Raw genomic sequence first — 23,887 nt, forward strand, 5'->3', positions numbered from 1 at the left:
CTGACACCGCACGACCAGCGGGAGATTCGCCTGGCAGTTGCGTCGACCGAGGAAACCGTCCCACCGAGCGCACCGTTGGCAGGAGACGTTTGAATTCTCCGAGATATAAAAGGGGTAGGGGATCGATTCGCCCCCCTCTTTACGCTATCTTGCGATCTTGCTCTCATTTCCTTCGTGCTCCGGAGCCCTTAGAACTCCTTTAGGCGACCAGAGCGCTTCTCCTCCTTCCTCTCCACCACCAGACAACCTCTCCTCTCGTCGAGATGCCGAGAGCCGGAGGAAGCCGCCGTGACAGGACTCCGGACAGCGTGCTGCCGGAGTCTCGCTTGAAGAATGAAGAGGTGGCGGATAAAGTCAGGAAGCTGCTGGTCCCCGAGGGCCAGCAGGGAGCCTCGGCGGTGACGCCGGCGAACTTTCCGCCGGCGACGACCATTCCCGGGCGCATCGTCTTGTTCACGTCTTTCGTGGCGGCGGGACTGGTGCCGCCGTTCTCAATGTTCTTCCTCCAAGTCCTTGACACCTACGGCATCCAGTTGGTGCACCTGAGCCCCAACTCCGTCGTAGTGCTGGCGGTGTTCGCGCATCTGTGCGAGATGTTCGTGGGAGTGGCGCCTTCGGTGACGCTTCTCCGACATTTCTTCGTCCTGCGATCGGCCGGGAAGAAGAGGAGGTACTCCACGGCGGACGTCGCGTGGTGTTGCAATCTTCGACTGCAAGACGGCCTGGGGGAGCAGTACATCCCCCAGGTGCTGCGCAGCAAATGGGAGGAGTGGCGGCGGGGCTGGTTCTTCGTCGACGTCGACCCCCATGATCGTCTCGCCCTACCGGAAGTGGCGGCGGAGCCCCAGAAGTCGACGTGGAAGGTGCCACCGCCGGAGGACGCGAGGTTGAAGCCAGTGTTCGAGCACATCAGACTCCTGCGTGTCTCCGGGCTGACCTCGGTAATGGTGGTGGCGGACTTCTTGCGCCGCCGCCTAGCGCCCCTGCGGGAGCGGGCCCGGCCATGCTGGCTCTACACCGGGCCCGAAGACATCACCCGGACCCAAATCGGCGCAAGCTGGGACCTGGGCCCAGCGGAGCTAAGGGGCATGACCCGAGTGGTGACCGGTGTGGAGGACACAAGCCGGGCGGAGCTCCCGTGGCCGGAAATGGCGCTCTGCACTAACCCCGAGTGCGCGAGGATCTTGGCGAAGCTGCCGGAGTTCGACGCCCAGGGGCTCGTCGACCGGCCGAGGAGCCGGAGCCCCGAGGCCCCCGAGCTCCCTGGGTTGGATGAGGTGGCCAGCGAGGAGGCCGCGAGCAGCCCGGTGCGGGCCACTGGTGGAGCCGCAGCGGGCAGCAGCCGCCACACCGGAGAAGAGGGCACCGCCGACAGCGCAGTGGTGGCGGCGCCGGGAGACCGGGGGAAGCGCCCCCGAGTATACATTCCCGCACCGGAGTCCCTGCCGTCGCCATCGACAACGGTGGCGTTCCCGGTCTTGGAGCCGCGCCTCGTGAGGATGGGGCCTGACCCGGCGCCCGGAGACCGCGCGACGGTCCCGCCGAGCCCCCGGCGGAAGAGGAGACGGGAGGATTCCGGGCCGGCACTGCCGGGCCCAGAGTTCAGGCTCCCAGCGGCCAAATGGCAGTACCGAGGGACTACGACCGCGTAAGTTTCATTCTTCGCTCTTTCTTGGGCGCTCTCCGCCCGAACTAAGCTTCGGTTTTGATCCTCGTCTGTCTCCTGCAGGCCATCCACGGGCGGCGCCGAGGCTGAAGGAGCGCCGGCGCCGGCGCCAGCTCCAGCACCCGAGCCAAGACGGCCGGCGGAGTTGAGGCAGGCAGACGCGGCGATGGCGGTGGGGCCAGCGGACGCGGCGGCCGGGGCGAGGACGGTGGAAGCGGCGGCCGAGGCGGGGACACAACCGTCGCCCGAACCTTCGGCGCCGGTGGAACCTACCCCGGGCGTGCAGAGCCCGGGGCAGATGATGGCGGAAGCAGTGGCCTTGACGGGGCCAGCGGACACGGCGGCCGAGGCGGGGACGCAGCCGTCGACCGAGTGCCCGGTGCCGGCCGAGCCTACCCCGGGCGTGCCGAGCCCGGGGCGGATGATGGTGATGCAACCCTCGGGAACCCCGAACCCCCCGGAGGCGGATCGCGGGGAAGCCAGTGCTCCACCGGCGCTCGACCGGCCTGCCGACCCCTTCCTGGCCGCGATCGAGGGCGTCCAGGTGGCGGTCGGGTGGCTGGGCGCGGCGGTGGACGCTAAGGAGGGGCAGCTTGAAGCGGAGCGCGCCAGGCTGGACTCGGAGAGGGCGCAGCTTGCGAGCGCCAGGGAAGAGGCCCGCGCGGCGGCTGCGCGAGAGCGAAAGCTTTTGGAGGATACCCGCGCGGAGGTCGTGCGGGAGCGGGAGATTTTGAAGACCGCCCGCGCCGAAGCCGCGCGGGAGCAAGAAGACGCCGCCCACCTGGTTAAGGCGTCGCGGCAGCAGGCTGCCGAGGCCCTTGCCAGGGAGGGGCAGCCGCAAGAACGGGAGGTGGCGGTCGCGGGCCGCGAGAAGGCGGCGGAGGACCTCCGGGCTGAGCTGACCCGTCGAGAGGGCGAGGCCGACCAGACGCGCGCCAGCCTCCAACATTGGAAAGATGAGATCCAGAAAATTGAAGGAGATATCCGACGGCGGGAGGAGGACATCTCCATCCGGGAGGTCGACAACGAGATCACGGCGGCGGAGCTGGGCGCCCGGGAAGACTCGCTGACCCGCCAGGAGGGGGAGGCTGCCGCGGCGGCGGCGATTGTTGCCACCAGGGAGGAGGAGAATGCCAAACACGAGGCAGAGCTGACCACCCGCGAGCGGGCTTTGTCCGAACTGGTGGCGCAGGCGAAGCAAGCCGCCGGCCTCGCACCCGGCGCCGGCGCTTCAGGTGCGGCCGGGGGCCAGGGTCTCGAGGAGCAGCTTCGGGTCGCGAAGGAGAAGCTTGAGGTTGCCTTTGTCTCGTGGGTCAACCTGCAGCAGATGTTGGAGGACGTACTCCGGCGGATGCGGCGGGCCGTGGAGAGGACCGGCCATGGCCGACTCGTCGCGGACGAGAAGAGTGATGCCCCCGGACGCCACGTCCTGGGACTTCAGCAAATCTGCGAGCGCCTCGAGGCGCTGCCCTGGGCCGTCCAGGAACTTGCCGCCCGGGAAGGACGCGGCTTGGCCCAAGCGGTGGCCAAGCACATCCTGGCCTGCTACCGGAGCAGAGACTCGAACTTCCCGCTGGAGCCAGCGCGGGAAGGAGTGGTCGAAGCCGAGGGAGAGGCCGCCCGGGAAGCGGTTCGGAGCACCGCTGCCGAGGTGGCGGCTGGCTTCAGGCGGGAAGTGCCGCCGCCGCCAGCCCCCGGGGATGGCCAAGACGACTCCGACGCCGACTCTGCCTCCGATTAGGCTTTTGTAGTAGTTTCCTCTTCTTTTATTTTTGTTTTGGCTGGATGTAAATACGGGAGTGATCCCTTAGAAATGCTTGTATTCCCCTTGTGAATATAATGGAAGCTTTTCTTTGGGCTCGCAACTCCGGTGTTCTTGAGTACTTGGCGTTTCTTCTGATGTTTTGCCTTAAAGCCCCAGGGAGTACTCAGTCGGACCGACCCCGACCTTTCCGTCCCCGAGAACGAAGTCGTCCCAATCATCTTTCTTGGCGTGTTCAGCCCCCGAGCCCTCGCGAGTCCGCCTTGGCTAAGTAAAAAGACAAAGACACGAACTTTCTTGCTCGGGAGATGGATTGATCCAGTATGGAGCACGCCATGACCAGTGAACACTTTTTCACCTTGCGACCACTCAGTCAGCAGACCGGAGACACGTGCGGGCGGAAATGCGACCAAGAGTCCCCATGGTTCGGTGGTGCCCAGGCTTAAGACGGACCGAACCGAGCACCGACAGCCAGCCCCTGAGGCCTAGGCTCCGGACTACTCGAGCGGCTCGAGCGATAGGATTACCCAGGGTGTCCAGGGGCTCGGTAGTGCTCGGGGCCCTTATAAGCGGACCGAACACCACGACCACCATGAAAGACTTCAATCGGACATTACCGTACGTATGGTACACCTTTCTACGGACCGTTCTGTCGTTCTAGGAAAAAGCGGACACACGGTAGGGTTTTGTGCGCGAGGAGACCATCTCACCGGGCAGATTAGAATGCGAGGGCCCCCGAGGACGACCTCGGGAACAAAATACTTTTGAATGTAAATTCGTCTGAATTTAACTACTCACCGGACAGCTGTCGGCCTTTCGGCCAACCGATCCAGGAGGGGCATGCGCTCCGAGCTCGGGGTGGCCGGGGACTTGGTTCCCGCAGCCGAGGCGCCCGAGCATCAAGGGCACTCGAGGAGCCTAGGAGTCGGGTGATCTCGACCACTCATGCTTAAGCGGTAGGACCACCCGCGGACCCTTGGGGCTGAGCAGCGACCTAGGCTTTGAAGCCCTCGCGGTCAAGCTGCTTTTGCTTTTGTTGTCGACCTGTGACTTAAGAGAAAATAGGGAATTTCTTTGCTTGGTGCGCTCTGTTAGTGCGGTACTTGTTATAGACTGCTCTCGTTTTCGACCTGAGACCCCTCGAATACCCAGACTGGCGGACAAGAGCAGGCAGAGGCATAACCCAGATGTCCTATGGTTCGGTGGCGCCCGGGTATGACAGACCAGACCGAGCACCGACAGCCCGTCCCTGGGGCCTGAACTCCGGACTACTCGAGCGGCTCGAGCGATAGGATTACCCAGCACACTCAGGGACTCGGTAGTACCCAGAGATCAGCCATGACACCGAACACCACAGCCTACCACATCGGATGTAAGTTAGCGGCAGCTGCCCGCGCGCATACCGATCGGGATTCTTTTATCAGTGGGGAAAAAGAGAGAGCGAACTTTTCTTGCACAATCGAGCATCTCACCAGACAGATTAAACATATGAAATCCAGAAAAGCGAAATTGACATACGATTGCATATTAACATTTACACTGAATTGACAAGTTTTACAAGGTTGGGCGACTTACCCAGCTAGTGGTAGCCCCCAGTCAACCTGGGGCGAGGGTGAAGCCCCCGGCCTGGTTGACCTGAGCCGCGAACATAGCCATCTACGGGTAGAACCTGCGCAGGTGCTCGATGTTCCACGGGTTGGGAAGCGGTTGTCCATCCTCTGCCGCCAACCTGAAAGAACCTTCTCGCGGGACCCCGATCACGGTGAAGGGACCCTCCCACATAGGGGGTAGCTTATTCTTTCCTTCGCGCGACTGGACGCGTCGGAGAACTAGATCCCCCACCTCAAAGGACCGTGCCCGGACGTGGCATTGGTGATAGCGCCGCAAACTTTGCTGGTACCGAGCCGCCCGGACGGCGGCACACCGCCGGCGCTCTTCCAAGTAGTCGACGTCGTCGCACCTCTGCTGCTCTTGCTCACCCTTAGAATATGCATGCACCCAAGGGGAGCCTAGAGTGAGCTCGGAGGGGAGGACCGCATTAGCGCCGTACACTAGGAAGAATGGAGTCTCCCCGGTGGCGCGGCTTGGCGTGGTCCGATTAGCCCATAGCACGGCGGGCAGCTCGTTCACCCATCCCTTTCCGTGCTTTGCGAGCACGTCATAGGTCCGGGTTTTGAGGCCCTTCAGCCGATGAAGGCGACGGTATGCTCGGGTTCCTGGAAGCCGAGCTCGGCGTTGCCGGGGGTGGCCTCTGCGTCGCCTCCCCCGCGGGACTCGTCGCGCTCCCGTTGACGCTGCTCGACGAGACCTTTGACCGTACGACACTCCGTGAGATCGTGCCATCTGGTCTGGTGGATGGGGCACCATTTGCCTGGCTCGGGCCCCGCGGGAGCAGAAGCCCGGGCGGGAGCCGGGGCTCTTGCGGGAGCTGGGGCCCTTGCAGGTGCCGGGGCTCTCGCGGGAGCCGGGGCCCGAGGAGGGGCCCTGGCCGGGGCCCTTGCCGGCGTGGGCCGTCTATCGGCGGCCGCCCGGCGTTCTTGCCGGCGGTCGGGCTCTTGGGCCGGCCTACGGGCGGGGCCCTGGGCCGGTTCGATAGGAGCGACTTCACGCTTTCTTCTCTTCTTCTTTTTCCGCCTGTCGAAACGGGAAGAACTTGGCTGGTCGGTGGTGGGGCGCGGAGCATGCCATGCCCGGGCCTCCGCCGCCTTGGCGTACTTATCGGCCAGTGTGAAGAGCTCCGCAGTGATTTAGATTTTGTGCGTACCTAGCTTTTCGAGCATCCGCTCGTCGCGGACGCCCTGCCGGAAGGCGACGATGACAGCGTGAGGGGCTATCCGCGGGATGGTGTTGCGGACCTGGCTGAAGCGCTGAATAAAGCGCCGCAGCGTCTCCCCCTCCTGTTGCTTGACGGCGTGGAGGTCGCACTCCAAACCGGGGCGTGTGAATGTGCCCTGAAAATTAGCCACAAACTGGTGGCAGAGGTCATCCCAGGAGCTAATAGATCCTGGGGGTAAGTTCATGAGCCAAGAACGGGCAGAGCCCCTCAAGGCAACATGGAAATAATCTGCCATCACCTTTTCACTGCCCCCTGCCGCTTGGACGGCCGTAGTGTAGATCTGGAGGAACTCGACGAGGTCGATGGACCCGTCGTACTTCTCTGGCAGCTCAGGGCGGAACTTGGAGGACCATTTGACCCGAAGGAGCTCACTGGTAAAGGCACGGCAACCGGTGCCGTACCCCGTGGCGCGGGTGGCATTCCTTGGCCAGTACCTGGCGGCTAGCAGTGCCGACCAGGGCGGCGACTTCTTGGATCCAGCGACCCTCCGAAGTTTTCGGAGTCACCTGGACAGGCGGATGCCTGAGGAGAGCGTGCGCCGCGAGCAGCGCGCTTTCCGGGCCGGCCTCGCTGAAAGCGAGTCTACGCCGGAGTGGCACCCGACGCTGTCCAGAGGTGGACCTGGCGGCCAGAATTTTGACCACCTGATGGGGGTCGAAAGGTGCACCGACGGCGGCGACGGCGGCCCTGCTGGACCCAGCGCCTTGGTCCCCTTGGGAGGGGAAAGCCGCACATGCAGATGGCTGCTGCTAGGACGCAGCAGCGACTAGGACCTCCTCTGCCATGGGCTGCATTTTCTCACTGGGAGTGGAGCCGGAACGCTGGAGGCGGTGTCCACCGGCCATTTTTTCCTGTGGAAGAAAACAAACAAACAGATTCAGGGATGTTCCCCCCTACCTGGCGTGCCAGCTGTCGGAGGATTAACTCCTGTCGTAGGGATCCTGAGAGACCCCTTTTTAGAGATTCGGCCGGGGGGATGATTCTGAATAAGTTCGTCGGAGAAATAAATGGAAGTGGAAGTAAATGCAACAGCCGGTGGTGGGGGATGATCGACCTAGTACAAAGGGAAGTAAATGCACCGGAGTTTAGACAGGTTCGGGCCGCACGGGGGCGTAATACCCTACTCCTGTATGGATGCAATAACTGTCCTGAGGGAGATCCCTCAAGGATGTAGCTGGTTACAAGAATATTGTGTCTAACTAAGAGCTTGAGGCTCCTTGTTCTTGGGCCGGGACTATGATTCGGCTCTTCGTGCTTCTGTGCTCGATGCTTACGGTCTCTTCTTCGTTGATTCTTTCTTTGTCTGCCTTTCGTTCATCGCCTGCTCTCTTCTGTGTGCCGACTCTTTTATGCACTCGCCGACTGCGACATGCCCCGAACGGGAAGGAGGGGGCACAAGTTCCAAGACGCTATGACTGGGAAAGGTGTCATCATTTCTTCTGGGTGAAGTGACCGGGGGTGGAAAACGCAGCGCACGCCCGGTCACCAATCACCATAAACGCCCTGGCAACGGACGCCGTAGACTAGGAAACAGCTAAATGCTAAACGGAGACTAGGAAACTTTTTTGACGTAGTCAACGTAATATAGGTATCAATTGTATGTCTTCTGTTTGTAAAATTATAATAGATAGACTTTTGACTTTATAATTTCAGCATGAATGTGTTGGGAACAGCTATGAAAGTATATGACGATCCAATGATTTTTACGGAACTCTATTAGTGCTGATTTTATCCCGATCAATTTAGATATGTCTGCCTACCGGCCGGATGCACGATTGGCTGACGGCATTTTTCTAGCCAGTACTGGCAGCCTGGTCAAAGTCTCCTATACTCTGCTTAATGCGGAGTCATTGGAGCTGACCGTGATAGGCCCGCCGGTTTGCATAGCATGGAAGAAGGAATCCCATCGGAATTCGAAGAGGATGCCAACATCATGCGCGTTGGTTTGCATCATAGACACCGGTAGCTGGTCCGTACAGTTCGCGAGGAAGAGCAGCTCGGTGTAGGAGACTAGGAGATTCGAGCTAGCAACTGCCGTGGCCGTGAGGGAGGGTGCACCACAGTGGCCAGGTCAAGTGTTCAGTCTCCCCCCCCCCCCCAGTGGTCCATCTAATTTGATTCTTTTTTTCCAAATGAACTCGGGGCCTAGTTCCTACTGAAATTAAAGTATATGTTAATTTTGTCTTAAAATAGTGAGATGTTATATTTTGACCATTTAGATTTCCAAGACCATCAGAATTCGTCTTTCTCTTTTTTTAATAAAAAAACAGAAGTACAAATTTTGGTTGATTGTTCTAGATTTTCATTTTAGAAGCAACTGTCGTGGCTGTGCGGGAGCCTGGAGGTTCGCCAGAGTTGGCTAGGTCCAAGTCTTTTAAGTCGCATGGGACCTATGAAGGGGACACGCGAAAGCTAGATAATGAAGCAGGTGAAGGTGAGCCCACCCTCTTGTTTCCGCGGAGAACACTGTTGAGGCCCCGGAACCGGAAGGTAAGAAGAAATGGACCGAACGCGTTTACCCAAGGAAAATGATTATGGCACTACGTGGTCAATGGGAGCACCACAATGCTGCCAACTAAGTCAATGTCACCGCCTCAATTGGGCATGAACGCCACGCCGCATGATGCAAATGGACTCACCGGCGCATGTCGACCCCGCTCGCGCTCGCAGCCTACCGTCGGGGCAGAGGCACGCGAATGCCACGGCGTCGTTGTCGTACCGGCACTCCCCGCCGGTCGCGATGCAGGCGGCGCAGTTGCCGATGGTATCCGTCTCCCACTCCAGGACGAACCCGTCCTTCAGGAGCCGGGTGTAGCTGGCCGCCGTCATGACCGCCGCCTCCGCCCTGAGCACAGGCATGTACGTGTACGAGCACCGGCCCGTCGCGATCGGCGGTGGGCTGTCCCAGTAGTAGCTCCCCCCGAGGTACGCGAAAATGGGAGTACTGCAGTTGGAGGTGACGTTCACGTAACCGCGCCCGTGCGGTTCCGTGCCGTTGCAGTTGTAGAGGAAGCACAGGGCCCGGTTCCGGCGGCTAATCGTGAACGGGCTGAGCGCGATGCTGGACGACATGTTGAAGTCGGTGCGGCACACGCCGTTGACGGCGGAGACCCTGGTGTGGGAGACGATGAAGGAGTTGTTGGCGTAGTCGATGCCGAGGACGTGGATGGCGGAGCTCCTCAAGGCAGCCACGCTGCCGTCGTCGCTACACAAGATCTGGAAGGCCGGGTGACCACAGGATGATGAGTACGTATTACTGCTGTGCCATGATTTTCGGTAGATGATGACGCATTGGCAAGTTTCAATTGGGTTATGGTTCATACGTTATGTTCTGAAAAATGATACTCTGAAATCTGAATTTTGTTTTCCCTAGCGGCAATTTATTCTGTTGATTCAACATGTAAACTACAACCTTAATTGTATATATATCAGGACTCAGAGGAAGGATGCACCGATAACCTACAAAACTCAAGGCAATCATGTACGCCTCGTTTCGTCCATGCTACTGAGACCTCGATCAACCCCAATCACCCTTTAGTTCGACATGCCTCTACGTTCATCTTGGCTTCAGACCCCTTACTCAAAAAGCACGGCTAAGAATCTGAATAACACAGCCTGTCGATATGTACTATATTAACCTCTTCTCCTTTTGGAGAGTTTGTCAAAATATACTATGTTAATCTCACCTCCTGTTGGAAGGATTCTAATCTGATACATACAGTGAAGAAATGAGCAATGAGCAATGAGCAATATATATGAAGTATTTTCTGTACTCCCGGGTGTGCATACTCCCTCTCTAATGGATGTTCAGAAAAAAAAAATATACATCTTAAAAAATAGTATATATATATATATATATATATCAGAAAGTATTATATATATCTTAAAAAATAGTATATATTTCAGTTATAACAGGATCAACTATGGATCGAATCGGGAGTGTAGTACATACTATCACTACTATAGAAATAGGCTTATATGCCGACTCATCACTGCCGGTTTCTTATGAGCCAGCACTGATGGAATATCACTATCGGTTCATATTAAGGACTGGCACTAAAAGACCATTCGAAAAGAACCGACAGTGAAAATCTACTAGCATCATTACCGGTTGGTGGCTAGAGTCGGCAGTGATAGTGGATGACAGTTTATTTTAAAAAAATTATAACTTTTTTATATGAAATTGGATAGGGACAAACTTTATATCAAAACTGTAGCCCTCGACGAGATCTACAACTTTATAGTTGAATTTTTTTTTTCATTTGATGTCATTTAGATATCTAAATAATCATTTGAAGTTTTAGACAGAAGATGTCAAAAGGATTGCATATGCTAATGATATCACTAGTACTTCTGTGGTGGGATGGTAATGACGTATCGTGCGAGCTGAGAGGTTCCGGGTTCGAGTGCTATGAACCGCACGCGCATGTATTTCACGTGAAAAATCGTGTGACTTGTGACTTGTGGCTTGCGACAACGCGGACGTGGGGGTTCCTCGGGTGCAAAAAATATATATATTTTTAATTTTTTCGACCCCAAAAAGATCTATTTGGTACCCGACTATTACTGCCGACTGAAATCTTCAACCGGCATTCAGCCGGCAGTGATAACCCCTTTACTGCTGTCCCCGGACAGATAGTGATAGTCGGAGAGCATCACTGCTCGTTGACCACTGTCGGCTAAACCTATTTATAGGCTGACAGTGAAAGGGCTTTATATATAGAGAGAGAGAGAGAGATTGACTTGCAACTTTCCATAAGATTGCTTCATGGGTATATCATGAATAAATTCGGAGCTAAAGAATGCACTTTCGCTCATTTGCTTTTGAGTTGGATTGTGGAACATACTGAAAAGGGAGGTCTCCGGACAGAAAAGTCTGGGTGAAGATGAAAAATATGACGTCACTGAGGGACATGAAAGCAATGGCTTCGGGCGCATTTCCAATTCATTTATGTTCTTCTCCAACATTTCTATGACCCTACTAATGGAAGGATGATTTCCTGGGTTGGTTTGGATGCACCACAAGGCAACTAGGGTCCTCTGTCTTGCAATCTCTTCTGTCTCGGATGTGACTTCATTACTTCCCAAATCATTCACTAAACGGTCATAATTCCAGTTGGGAAAATATGCTTCGCTAGAATTCTCAGTATTTTCTTTAACATTCTTCCTCCCCACTACCATTTCTAGCAACATAATTCCATAGCTATAAACATCTGACTTCGTGGACACAACTCCAAAACCTCTAGAAAATACTTCTGGAGCAATGAAACTGATGGTTCCTCTAGCTTCAGCCATTGAGAGGGCACTATCCTTGAGGTTACACAGTTTTGCCAATCCAAAATCTGCAATCTTAGGACAAAAGTCTTCATCTAGAAGCATGTTATGTGGCTTGATATCAAAATGGATGACGCGGGTATTACAACCACGATGCAAATATTCCAACCCTCATGCAATTCCAATTGCAATTTCTCGCAACTTTTCCCATCCAATGGCCAATTTAGTTTCTTCTGAATAAATATAGTTCTCCAACTAACCATTGGCAATGTACTCGTAAATAAGTGCTCTCTTAGATCCATGCAAACAAAAACGGGCAAATTCCTTATTTACCATAAAAAAACTTCCTCTTCCCTCTGTGCCACTCAAAATTTTGAACTCCCTTCATTGCCATGATTTTATCTTTCATTCCTTTCTTGTCATTCCGTCCACATTTCAGTTCAATCCTTCATCAAATTCACTGTTCAATGATTTACTATTTACCAGTTCTATTTCTCTAAAAATTAGTGATCTTCTGTTTCTCCCAAAAAATCTAGAACTTTTTGTACGTGTTCCATAATCCACGCGCAACCTATTTTAATTGGATTCATCAAAAAAGTATGTGTAGAATTTAAACTAAAATTCTCTAAAAGGGCTACTTTTATAACTTCTAACAATTGTTAGTGCCTCAAATAAAATTCCAAAAATATGGAAAAATTCACTAATATCAGCCCCAGGTTGTATGGTGAAAAAGTGATTTTCTTTGTAATTCTCCATTAAGATCTATTCTATCACGATGCATATAAATAGAGCATTACAAATGAACTCACTTTTTCACCATATAACTTAAGGCTAAAAATAATTTTATAAATTAGTCCACAATATAAGAATAATATTGGTGATTTTTCCCAAAATTTTTGGATTTTATTTGGGGCCCTAAGAATTTTTATAAGTTATAAAAGAAGATTTTTTTTGAGAATTTTAGTTTAAATTCTACACAGGATTTTTGGGTCAATATAATTGAAATGGATTCCACATGAATTATGGAACAAGTACAAAAGGTTCTAGAATTTTTGAAGAAACAGAACAGTGAATTTTTAGAGAAATAGAATCGGTGAACAGTGAATTTGACGGAGTATTGAACGTAAATATGGATGGAATGGCAAGAAAGGAACTAAAGATAAAATTGATGGCAATGAAAGAAGTTCAAAAATTTGAGTGACATAGAAGGAAGATGAAGTTTTTTTATAGCAAATAAGGAATTTGCCCAACAAAAACCGAGTAAGTTGACAATATTTACATGAGATGTCCTACGGATACTCACCACCTCGTTCAGGAACTCCACATTTCCTTTTGATCCTTTCAGTATTTTCACGGCAACCTTGCGGCCATCTTCTAGATTGTCCTTAAATACCAAGCCATAGCCACCTTCTCCCAGTTTATCCTTGAAGGATCCCGTTATTTTCTTTGGCTCTGAGTATTTGTACCTTTTTGGGACGAGAGAATCATATCCTTTTAGTATTTCCTCTATATTTGATTTACTGCCTGTGTACTTTGGGTGAATAAAATGTGCTTTTTCTTCCGGCGGCACATTATCCAAACAAGGCATGTAAGAATCAAGCTAGTTGGAGCAGACAGCGCAACTGAAACAGAACATAATGAGTTAAACACGCTAAGTTCTATTGGCAGAACACAAGATGCTCGTCTATCAATATACACAGTTATTATTTTATTATCTATATAACTCGTGGAGATATATTAAATTAATCACCAAAAGACTTATGAAATAATACTGTAGTAAGAAGGAACACATGACTCCTACTATTATGTAGCGGCTAGCTGAATTGCACCAACTCAAGTAAATTAATCTGTGGGGAAAAACATACCTATTAAAATTAACTTGATGTTCTGTTGCCTTCTATCTGCTAAAACATAAATAAACCACGGTCTCAGATCATCAAACAAAATAAGAGAACTCATGGGCATCTGTTTGTTAGCGTAGCCGAATATCTGGTGCAAATTGCAACTTGATTTTTTTAAAATAACGGTTGTATGTGCCATGCAAATCTAATACTTATGATAAAATACGAATGTATTTACTATGCAATTGTAACTATAGTTAATTTATACTATTATAATATGGTCTTACCAAAATCAGTGTAGATATTTCTTCATTTCTATCGATTAATAAGAACACTACTACAGAAAAAATTATTATTATCTGTTCAAAAATAGCATCACTGTAGCTTTTGTGACTTGTCAAGAACCCCCGTGGCTTCTAAGACTCGAACCTACGAATATAGAAATTTACACTCCATTTGCAGTTTGTGGGAGTCTAACCCGTGACCTCTCCCCTCGCGTAAAACTTACTTACCATCTCACCTCACAGTCTTATTTTATAACTATGAGGTAATTTATTCTATTGACATTTCTTGTTTAAATTGGATAATTATATAGGCATATAAATGGCTTTAAATGAAAAGGTTATCAACTATAAATTTTTACATCTCATTGAGAGCTATAATTTTTATATAAAGTTTGCCTCTATCCGACTTCATATGAATTTTTTTTTGTCTCCAATCCATGCACTGTTCAGTAAAACAACCATAACTTTTGCATATGGAATCTAATTTTGATGTTTGGCCTCTACTTTCGAAGCTAGTGAGGAGACTGATCTGGAAAAAATATATGTGTTTACACTAGTACCTTGCTTGACCCAAAAAAGACTCAGAAGACCGTCGACAGGATCTTTGAAGTTTTCGGTTGAAAATTTACCTTCTCCTATTTGCCTGGAGATGATACTTGATTATCACTGCTGGTTTTTGCCAGATGGGCTATTATTGTCGGTTTTTAGTACGAACCGGCGGTGATACTCTATCACTGTTGATTACTTCCGAACCGGCAGTGAAAAAGGGGCATGAATAATATTTTCTGTAGTAGTGAAAATTCTTTGAATATTCCAATTTTTTCGTCATAATTTTTAGACTTAAGGACTTTTTGGTGTCTTGAATCTCGTCGGTTGTTTTGGCGACACTTGATTAATTATGTAGTTTCTATCTTTTTTTCTAGTAAATCATTAATTATTAAATATTGAATCCTCATCGGAAGTTAACCTCAAGTGAATGATGCGTCCATGATCAAACAAACCTTAAGTGGATTAGGACCCATTCAGACCTAAGAAGTATTGAACTGAAATCTCATACTTATGTCTTGCAAGTTGGTATAACAAAATGTAAGATATAATGCAAAATCATAGTATGTTTTGAGCATGATCTCGAAGAAGGGATAAAGAACATTTGTGCATTGCAGCACAAATAGCACTAGTATATCTAATGACTTGATTCAAGATGCATTCTTGTGTTCACAAAATTTGGTGATATATAGTGCATCAACATACAAATAAGTATGATGGTCATTATATCTTATAACACTACCGCATAACAAGCTATAAGTGACGCCTCATCAGTGCCGGTTCAGTCAAAACCGGTATTGATAGGGTATCATTGTCGATTGGTAGCAAAATCAGACATCCATCCGTTCATTCAGACAAAAACCGGCACTGATACTAGTTATTGGACCCGAAATTTGTATTGAATCGATTTTAGTCTCGCAACCTCACGTCTGCGGCTCGATTTTTTCCACCAGCTCAACTCTGGGCGATCGTATCCTCTCGTCTGGTCTCTCTCCTCTCTCTCATCCAATCTCTCTCCTCTCTTAGTCTCCTCTCTCTCTCGGTCTCTTGCCTCCAGTCCTCCACCGGCCTCCCCCTCCGGCCTTCTCTCTGGCCTCTCCTCCGGTCTCTCCCCTCGCTCTCGTTTGGTCTCTCTCCTCTCGCAGTCTCCTCTCTCTTGGTCTCCTGCCTCCTCCGGCCTCCCCTCTAGCCCCCTCCGACTCGGATCCGACCGTATCTGCCCTGGGACAGCGCAGATCCGGCGGTTGAGGCGGTCCGGTGTGGCGGTTGAGGCCCTGGGACGGCGCAGATCCAGTAGTTGAGGCGGTCCGGTGCAGCGGTTGAGGCCCTGGGACGGTGCAGATCCGGCGGTTGAGACCCTGGGACGATGCAAATCCGACGGTTTTGTTTTGATTTTTGGGCTGCAATGTCTCGTGCTTATGTATGTGGAGCTCTGTGTGGTGGGTTTGAGATCGGCCGGCATGGAAGAAGGGGGCACGGGGAGGCACGCAGGAGGGTGGTGAGGAAGAAGGGGAGTGGCGGCGGCAATGGCGGCAGCGGAGATCCGAGCTAGCTCGATTCCAAGCCGGCTCGGATGCTGCTCGCCCCCCCCCCCCGGCCGCCAATTTTCTCTTTTTTTTATTCACAGGAAATGGTAACAGTGTCGGGTGGTTAATCGGAATTGATACTAGCCGAGTATCAGTGCCGATGAAAGAGTGACAGTTGAAAAATCGGCAATGAAGCTATTTTTCAACCGGCACTCTTATGCCTTTTGCAGTAGTGTAAAATTCTTTGCATGAATTGGACATCGGTGGTCAGATAGAAATTTAGCAAAAAATAGTATAATCTTCAATATGCCAAATCATGTTTGGTTATGCTCTATGATGGTACATCTTTTATATGGATGAATCCATGGAAGAACAATCTAGAGATAGGTTGCAAGACCTACTATCTAACAATGTATGAGATATTGCAACCAATATCCTATATAATTCTTGTGGAGGATTGTATGAACTTGTATTGCACAAAATCAATAAGTGGCAAAAGGATAGGGTAAAAATGAAAAAAAAATGCCACTCATGGATTCTGCGTACTCATGTTTTCTATAAAGATGGTGAGTTGTCAAAGCAGAATATCACTTGTGATAGTCACAACGTTCATGCTTGCATCTATTCAAAAGGATAGTTATAACACAATGAAATAAAAAAGGAGACTTCCATGGTTGTTGTCTTTAGGGTGAGCAAATATCTCCTGTGGATTCTCATAAGGAGACTTCAAATCTTAGCACAAGTGAGATCTCACAGGTTCAGAACTATCTTATAGTTTCTATGTTCAAGGGAAGCAACAAAGTCGCTTTAAAACTTTGACAAAAATTTATGCAAAAGTAGGCCATATGATCGCCGTGATCCACAAAATCAAGATAGAAGGATTGTGAGAGTCACAACCAAATTCGAAAGGATTAAATGTTGCACTCTTTTTTCCCTTGGTTGAGTTTTGTCTCATCTATTTTTCTCAACGTGAGGTTTTAAATGAAGCAACATGTGCAATGGCAAGATACGTGATCTATGCACCCTGTTTTCTTACTTTTTTTACCACTGGGTTTCCTAAGATGTTTTTTAGGAGGCATGACCGGAGTGTTACAATTAATCTGTAATATTAACTTGTAATGTGATACATGCAAGAAGGAGCCCAAATTCAAAGAACAAGACAACATTGTGCACGAAAACTCCAGAGCTCAGAAGATGGGAATATTCCTATACTTGGTCTTACGAAGGTCACTAGTGATCTTCCCGGCAGGAAATATCTTATCAAAACTAACGGTAAACTTTCCAAGGAAGACTTGAACGAAAGTTCCACGAACCTGCACTCCCCTCCGTTCCGTTTGCGCGCGACGCAGTCTCCCAGCGTCGGCCACTCCAAGAGGATCCCGTCGCTGATCAATCGATCGTAGGCACGAGCTGGCTCCATTCCATCGTGGAACCCGCGCACCGGCATGCTCACGGAGCTGCAGTTCGTTGGAACCCAGTGTGGCGGCTTGCCCTCCCCGTCCGGCCTCTCAGAGATGTAAGCTCCTATTGTATGGTTGGCACATGGCGGTGGCCGTTGCACCCTATGAGGAAGAGGAACCTCACAATTGTCGACGAAGACGAGGTTCTTGTTTGTGCCGCTGATGTTGACCAGGAAGAGGGCCAGGCTGGAGGACACGTTGAAGTCGGGGATGTGGCACGTCTCGTCGCCGGCCAAGGTGGCCTCGACGGCCACCATCAGCGAGTTGTTCTCGTAGGAGATATTGTCGACGTGGAACAGATGCTCCTTGAACGCCCTTGTGAGGTATGCGCGGTCACCGTCGCATGTCAGCTCGAAGGCCTGGTATCCGCAGTACGGTGGCTGCTCTCCGCCGATCGAGAACGGGTACGTGATGGTCAGGTCCCCGCACCTCGCCGGCGTGCAGCTCGTCTTGCTGGTCCCGTTGGATGTGGCTATTGCCAAGTGCAGCAAGGAAGTTGATATGACTGATAACAATCCCAAGGCCATCGAAGGAGGCAAAAGGAGCAGGGAACACCTAGACTGATTCGTGGCCATAGTGCCATAGTGCACTATGTGTACCAGGTGCTTAAGATCTCAGGCCCTAATGGGATCATAACCATCAAGTGAGATCAATGTACAACGGTCAAGTATGACAAGTAGAGCTTAGATATGGTCGAACACTTCGGTCGAGCGGCGGCTACCTCAAGAGGCACGGAGTCTAAGTGCCAGAAGCAACAGGTTGCCACCAAGGTCAATGACTCCAAGCTCGTAAGCCTCGCTGATGCCTCTAGGTCCGACGATGCTGCCAAAGGTGAGAACAATGATAGTGCTAAGGACAGGAAGGCAGGTGGTGGCATCAAGGCAGTGGCCCTCGATTCGTCTGAACTAGCCAAGATGGTCGTTATAGGGGTCGACATTTGTCCAAAATAGGAACTCGAGTTCATCGCTTTCCTCTGGGCAAACCAGGATGTGTTTGCGCGGCAACAGTGCAACATGCCTGGGGTCCCCAGGGAGGTGATCGAGCATCGACTAGCAGTGAAACCTGGCGCCAAACATGTGCTGCAGAAGCAGTGAAGATTTGCGGAGAACAGAAATCAAGCCATCCAGGAGGAGATTGGCAAACTCCTAAAAGCGGGCTTCATCTGAGAGATTTGTCATCCTACATGGCTTGCTAATCCCGTCCTTGTGAAGAAAGCCAATGGCAAATGGAGAATATGTGTTGATTTCACCGACCTAAACAAAGCTTGTCCCAAAGATCCTTTTCCTCTCTCTCGTATCGATGAAATTTTCGACTACTGCGGGTTGTGCAGTGCTATGTTTTTTAGATGCCTACTCAGGGTATCACCAAATTAGGATATGAGTCGAGGATGAGGAAAAACCGCTTCTATTACCCTTTTTGGTGTATTTTGTTATGTAAAAATGTCTTTTAGTCTAAAGAATGCGGGTGCTACCTATCAACGGTGTATTAAAAATTGCCTACAGCCCCAAATCGGGTGTAATGTAGAAGCTTATGTCGATGATGTTTTAGTCAAGTCTAGAACTGGAGATGCATTGATTGATGATCTCAAGGAGACATTCGACAACCTCAGGAAGTATCATATGATGCTTAACCCCTAGAAGTGCATGTTCAGCATCCCATCCGGCAAGCTCCTCTGTTTCCTGGTGTCAAGTCAAGGCATTGAGGCCAATCCAGGCAAAATAGAAGCTCTCGACCAAATGTGGTCACCTCGAACACTGAAGGAAGTTCAAAAATCAACAGGACGCATAGCAGCCCTTAGTAGATTCATCTCCAAGATGGGCGAACAAGGGATGCCTTTCTTCAAGTTGTTGAAGAAACATGACTGGTTCGAGTGGACGGAAAAAACGGAGATAGCCTTTCAAGACTTAAAAAGGTATTTATTATCTTCGTTAATTTTGACCCCACCTAACGAAAAAGAAGAGCTCTTTCTATACATTGCAGCCACCCTGCGAGTTGTGAACACGATCCTCGTTGTCGAGTGGGAATGCCCCAAGAAGAAGGCCAAGATCCAGAAACTGGTTTACTACGTAAGCGAAGTCCTACATGATGCTAAGCTACGATACCCGCAAGTTCAAAAGTTGTTGTCTGCAGTCCTAATGACTTTCTGGAAGCTACGACATTATTTCTAAATGCACAAGATCACCGTCGTCACGACGTATCCACTGAATAATGTTATACGTAATAGGGTGGCTACTGGACAAATCACGTAATGGGCGGTTGAGCTCAATGAGTTTAACGTAGATTACGCACCACGAACAAGCCTTAAGTCGGGAGTGCTAGCAGAATTCATCGCCGAATGGACAAATATTGAGAAAACAAAGACAAATACGGTCGAGGATCACTGGACACTTTTTTTTACAGATCGTTCACGCTTCAAGGCTCGGGGTCTGGCATCATGCTCAAATCTCCAATGGACGACGAACTTAGGTACGTTGTTCAATTAGAAATTAAAGCTTCCAACAATGTTGCAGAATATGAAGGACTGGTAAACAGGCTCCGCATAGCTATATCACTCGAAATTAGGCGACAACTTGTGAAAGGGGACTCACAACTAGTCGTAAACCAAGTGCAAAAGGAGTATCAGTGCTTAGACGATAACTGAAGCAAAAGTTCAAAAGGCTGAAGGTTACGCACATCCGGAGAGGCGACAACTCCAATGTTGATGAACTCGCTAGGCTCGCTTCATCTCATTCGCCCACGCCTATAGGAGTTTTCATCAAGAAACTACTCAAACTATCTGTCTCGATAGCCTCGAATGCAGATGCTACCTAACTTGGCAAGCAGTCTGGTCGGGTCAACGAGGCAGAATTCGCAGATACAGAAGCTGCACTACCCGAACGCAAACCAACTTGGATGACTCCGTTCTGAGCCTATCTCAAAGGTTGAGAGATCCCTGGAAACGATGCGTCTACAGAAAAAATTGCTCGTAAGTCCAAGTTATACGCTTTGGTAGACGACAAGCTCTTCCGAAAGGGGAGTAACATAATCTTGATGAAGTGCATCACTCAGAAAGGGAGCAATAAGATATTGCTCGATATCCATAGAGGCATGTGTGGTAATCATGCATCTTACCGCACCTTGTTTGGAAAGGTTTTTCGCCAAGGAGTCTGTTGGTCGACTACCCTCCAGAATGCTTCCGAGCTGGTGAAAAAGTGTGAAACTACCAATTTTTTGGAAGGCGGACCACTAGACCAGCCCAAGCGGTGCAAACAATTCCTCTTTCTTGTTCTTTCTTCATCTGGGGCTTGGATATCCTGGAACCGTTCCCAAGGGCCCAAGGTGGTTTCAAATTCCTATTTGTGGCTATCGGCACGTTCACTAAGTGGATCGAGGCTGAACCCGTGGGAAAGATAACCACGGAAGTGGCTAAGAAGTTCATGAGGAGCATAATTACTCAATATGGTATCTCGCATCAGGTAATTACAGATAACGGTAGCCAGTTCAAAAACAGGATCTTTATTGCGTTCTGTGAAGAATTCAGCATCAAAACCTGTTTTGCTTCAGTAGCTCACCCTCAAAGTAAGAGTCAGGTCGAGCGCGCTAATGGTATAGTCTTGTAGGGTATCAAGACTCGGGCCTTCGACAGGTTGAAAGCTTACTCGAAACATTGGGCAGAGGAACTTCCTTCAGTACTATGGGTTGTTTGTACTTCGACTAACAGGGCCACTGGTGAAACTCCTTTCTTTTTAGTCTACGGAGCAGAAGCAGTGCTTCCGACTGAACTACAGTTTAGATCGCCGGAGTGGAAAGTTACTCAGAAGAGATGGAAGAACAATTATGAGGGGACGACATCAATCTACTTGAGGAGTACCATGATTGAGCATCAATTCAAGCAGCTAAATATCAACAAGCATTACGTAGATATCACAGTAAAAAAAATCCAGCCCAGGAGACTCACTGTTGGGGACCTTGTTTTACGAAAGGTGCAAAAACAGCCTAAGCGCCACAAGTTATCACCTAAGTGGAAAGGACCCTACATGGTAATAGAAGTTACTCGACATGGATCCGTGCGACTATCTACTCCAAATGGTGAAGAACTCGAAAAATCATGGAACATCGATCAACTCCGACAATTTCATTCATAGATAAGGCAGGTTAAAGGTAAGTCGATTACATTTTGATCAGAATGACTACCCCATTACACATTTTTTCTTTCTGACCTACATAGCTAGCACAAAGTTGACAGAAAGGATCTGCCTAGCTCTTGCAAATAGTGAAGATCTACCACCTCCAAGAGTTCAAAAGCATGTGGACCCTTACTTGCCCTTGAATGAGTCAATGAACCTCTTTTGCTCCTCCTTAGGGTGGCAGCTAATTGCACCGGTAACCAGTTGCTAACCAGCATAAGGGCCAGGGAGAGTAGCTGAGGTGAAAACCCTGCTGGAGCTATTGACCAGCTCTGGTGAAGCTGAGTGACCCTCCGCGGGATGAGGAGATGATTTGGCGGTAGTCGACGGAGAGGACGACTGCACTTTCTTCACCACCGGAGGCTCAGGGGCTCCATCTCCAAAGACCTCATCGGTGACCTGGTCAATGATCGCATCAAGATCACCACCATCTTCATCTCCTCCTTGTGCAGCCTGCGTGACTCTTGTGCCGTTCATTCCGCGGCATTGGCATCAGCGTTGAGGAAGCATCAAAGGTGCCGGGTGAAGGGTTGATGACCTCCGATGGACTTTTTGTTCCCTCTACTCCCATGCCTCTCACTTGATTCCTCCTCATCGGAGGAAATGATGATGACTTCCGGCGGAACAATGGCGAGAGGCTTTGGGGTGAGAGATCCCACTTCTTCGATTTCTGGATATTGCTCGAGGGACAACGGTGGAGTGGAGGCCATGGTTTCAAGTTCTATGAATGTTACTGAGCAATGTGCAGGGAAGAGTGAAAGTAGATTGGGAAACAAATGGCTTCGGGTTCCCCTTATTTATAGTCGCAAAAACGGGTCAAACGGAAAGGTTTGGAGCCGTCAAGATCTGATAACGACGGTTGAATTTTTTAGGCCGCCTTTGGTGCGCGATGATTCAAGGCTGACACATCTGGCAGAAGTCGAGACATCACAAAGGCATTATGTCACATACAATCTCTGTGCAGAGGGATGCCGCGTCATTATGATGTGTTAAATCAGATGTTACAGTGAAAACGAGCACGAACAGGAGCGGGTTTTAATTTTTCACCTACCCAATTGTTCGAATTCACTCGATGACCACAACATAACCACAGCCATACACTCGTAGGTTTACGCCTTCGATCATAATGAGTCGATGCTTATGCTCTACTCTCCACTCGATCCAGTCATCGAGTAGAGAGTCGGGGGCTACATCACATATTTTCGATGCTTATGCTTCCTTCTCTGTTTAGTTATCACGCTAACCAGAGAGCTAGGAGCTACATTGTTTAATATCAGCGCTAATGCTCTACTTTCTACTCGAACTCAATTATTGATCAAAGAGTCAGGGGCCACATCGGGTATCTTTCGATGCTACAGCTCTACTCTCTTTCTTGATTATCACATCGAACAGAGAGTCGGGGGGTTACATCGCATACTTTTGATGCTGCGGCTTTACTCTCCACTCGATCCAGTCATCGAGCAGAGAGTCAGGGGCTACATCATATACTTTCGATGGTACAGGTATGTTATTTCTTACTCTCCGATTAGGAAATCTTTTCCTCGACTAGAGAGTCGGGGCTACATAGTAATACCAAATTCTATAAATACATATTTTTTACAAAAGTTTATCTGACTATGCATCGACTGCATTGAATAAAACCAACGGATGCATTTGTTGGGTTGATGACGGACAACTACACCTCATAAGGCATAACAACACAAGAGATTGTCATGAATCTCACGCTTAACGGCCAACAAGGTTCTGATGTTCTAGTCGGTCCCATATGTGTTCTCTATCGACTTCATGTTCGCACACTAATCAAATACACAAGTCGGCTAAAAGTTTGCAAAAAACCATCATGTTGTCTCTTTTTCTTAGTTTCATACTAGTTTTCTGTTCCTTACCATTTCGGCTACTTCGAGTGCTTGCTCGAAGTCTAATGCATCTAATAATATATCTAGTTGAGCTTTCACGTATCGACAGATATTTGATAAATAAGTTTTGAGGATGGTTTTAGCATGTACTAATCGGTTTTTGCATCTACTTATGCTAACTCTATTTCATCAACAAGGGAACAGTGGCAAAAGCAAAATGGGCAAGCAAAACAATAGTAATGTTTACATACATCTCTAAACCAAGGATCAAGTTTAAAGTGTTTCAAGTCAAGGATCATGGACAATCAGCTAGAAGACTGCCTTCGCTTTCATCGTCAAGCAGCCTAAGCCCTAAGGACTCGACGAAGGTAGGGACCAGAGGCTTGACGCTGTGAATGATATTTGATGCCTCCTCTTCTGAATAGTCGAACCCCTCCATCACTACTGATGTGTAGATGTTGTGGTTATAGCTTTTGAGGAGACCAAGCATTATCTCGGTGCTTACGAAGGCTGACTGGTTCATGCGGTCGAGGGTCTGGTCCTTCAGCTTTTGAAGTGTAGTGGTCATGGTGTCCCATTCAACAGCTATATCATTTTGTTCAGTGGCCATAGCATCTCCTTCGGCAGCCATGGTGTCATGTTCGGTAGCCATGTCTTTTCGATCATCCTT

General features: G+C 49.8%; 3 protein-coding genes and 1 pseudogene across 4 annotated transcripts in view; all 4 read right to left on the reverse strand.

The window, feature by feature from the left end:
- Positions 1-23,887, reverse strand: part of LOC133897484 (LEAF RUST 10 DISEASE-RESISTANCE LOCUS RECEPTOR-LIKE PROTEIN KINASE-like 2.1) — a 92,105-nt gene that overhangs the window by 41,114 nt on the left and 27,104 nt on the right. The gene's annotated exons all lie outside the window — the stretch shown is intronic.
- On the reverse strand, positions 8,354-9,585 carry LOC133930697 (LEAF RUST 10 DISEASE-RESISTANCE LOCUS RECEPTOR-LIKE PROTEIN KINASE-like 2.1). The gene has a single exon (XM_062377410.1). The coding sequence runs from the start codon at positions 9,583-9,585 to the stop codon at positions 8,851-8,853; it is 735 nt and encodes a 244-aa protein (XP_062233394.1). The 3' UTR covers positions 8,354-8,850.
- LOC133930704 (LEAF RUST 10 DISEASE-RESISTANCE LOCUS RECEPTOR-LIKE PROTEIN KINASE-like 2.1) lies at positions 9,968-13,110 on the reverse strand (annotated as a pseudogene).
- LOC133930713 (LEAF RUST 10 DISEASE-RESISTANCE LOCUS RECEPTOR-LIKE PROTEIN KINASE-like 1.2) lies at positions 16,883-17,722 on the reverse strand. Its single transcript, XM_062377433.1, has one exon. It carries the CDS (start codon positions 17,720-17,722, stop codon positions 16,883-16,885), a length of 840 nt encoding a protein of 279 aa, XP_062233417.1.

This window comes from Phragmites australis, chromosome 1 (assembly GCF_958298935.1).
Source record: "Phragmites australis chromosome 1, lpPhrAust1.1, whole genome shotgun sequence".
Taxonomy (NCBI): domain Eukaryota; kingdom Viridiplantae; phylum Streptophyta; class Magnoliopsida; order Poales; family Poaceae; genus Phragmites; species Phragmites australis.

What these genes read in the sequence shown, in the direction of transcription:
- LOC133930713 (XM_062377433.1), bottom strand. Translation starts at nt 17,722, where the DNA reads ATGGCCTTGGGATTGTTATCAGTCATATCAACTTCCTTGCTGCACTTG.
- LOC133930697 (XM_062377410.1), bottom strand. Translation starts at nt 9,585, where the DNA reads ATGAACCATAACCCAATTGAAACTTGCCAATGCGTCATCATCTACCGA.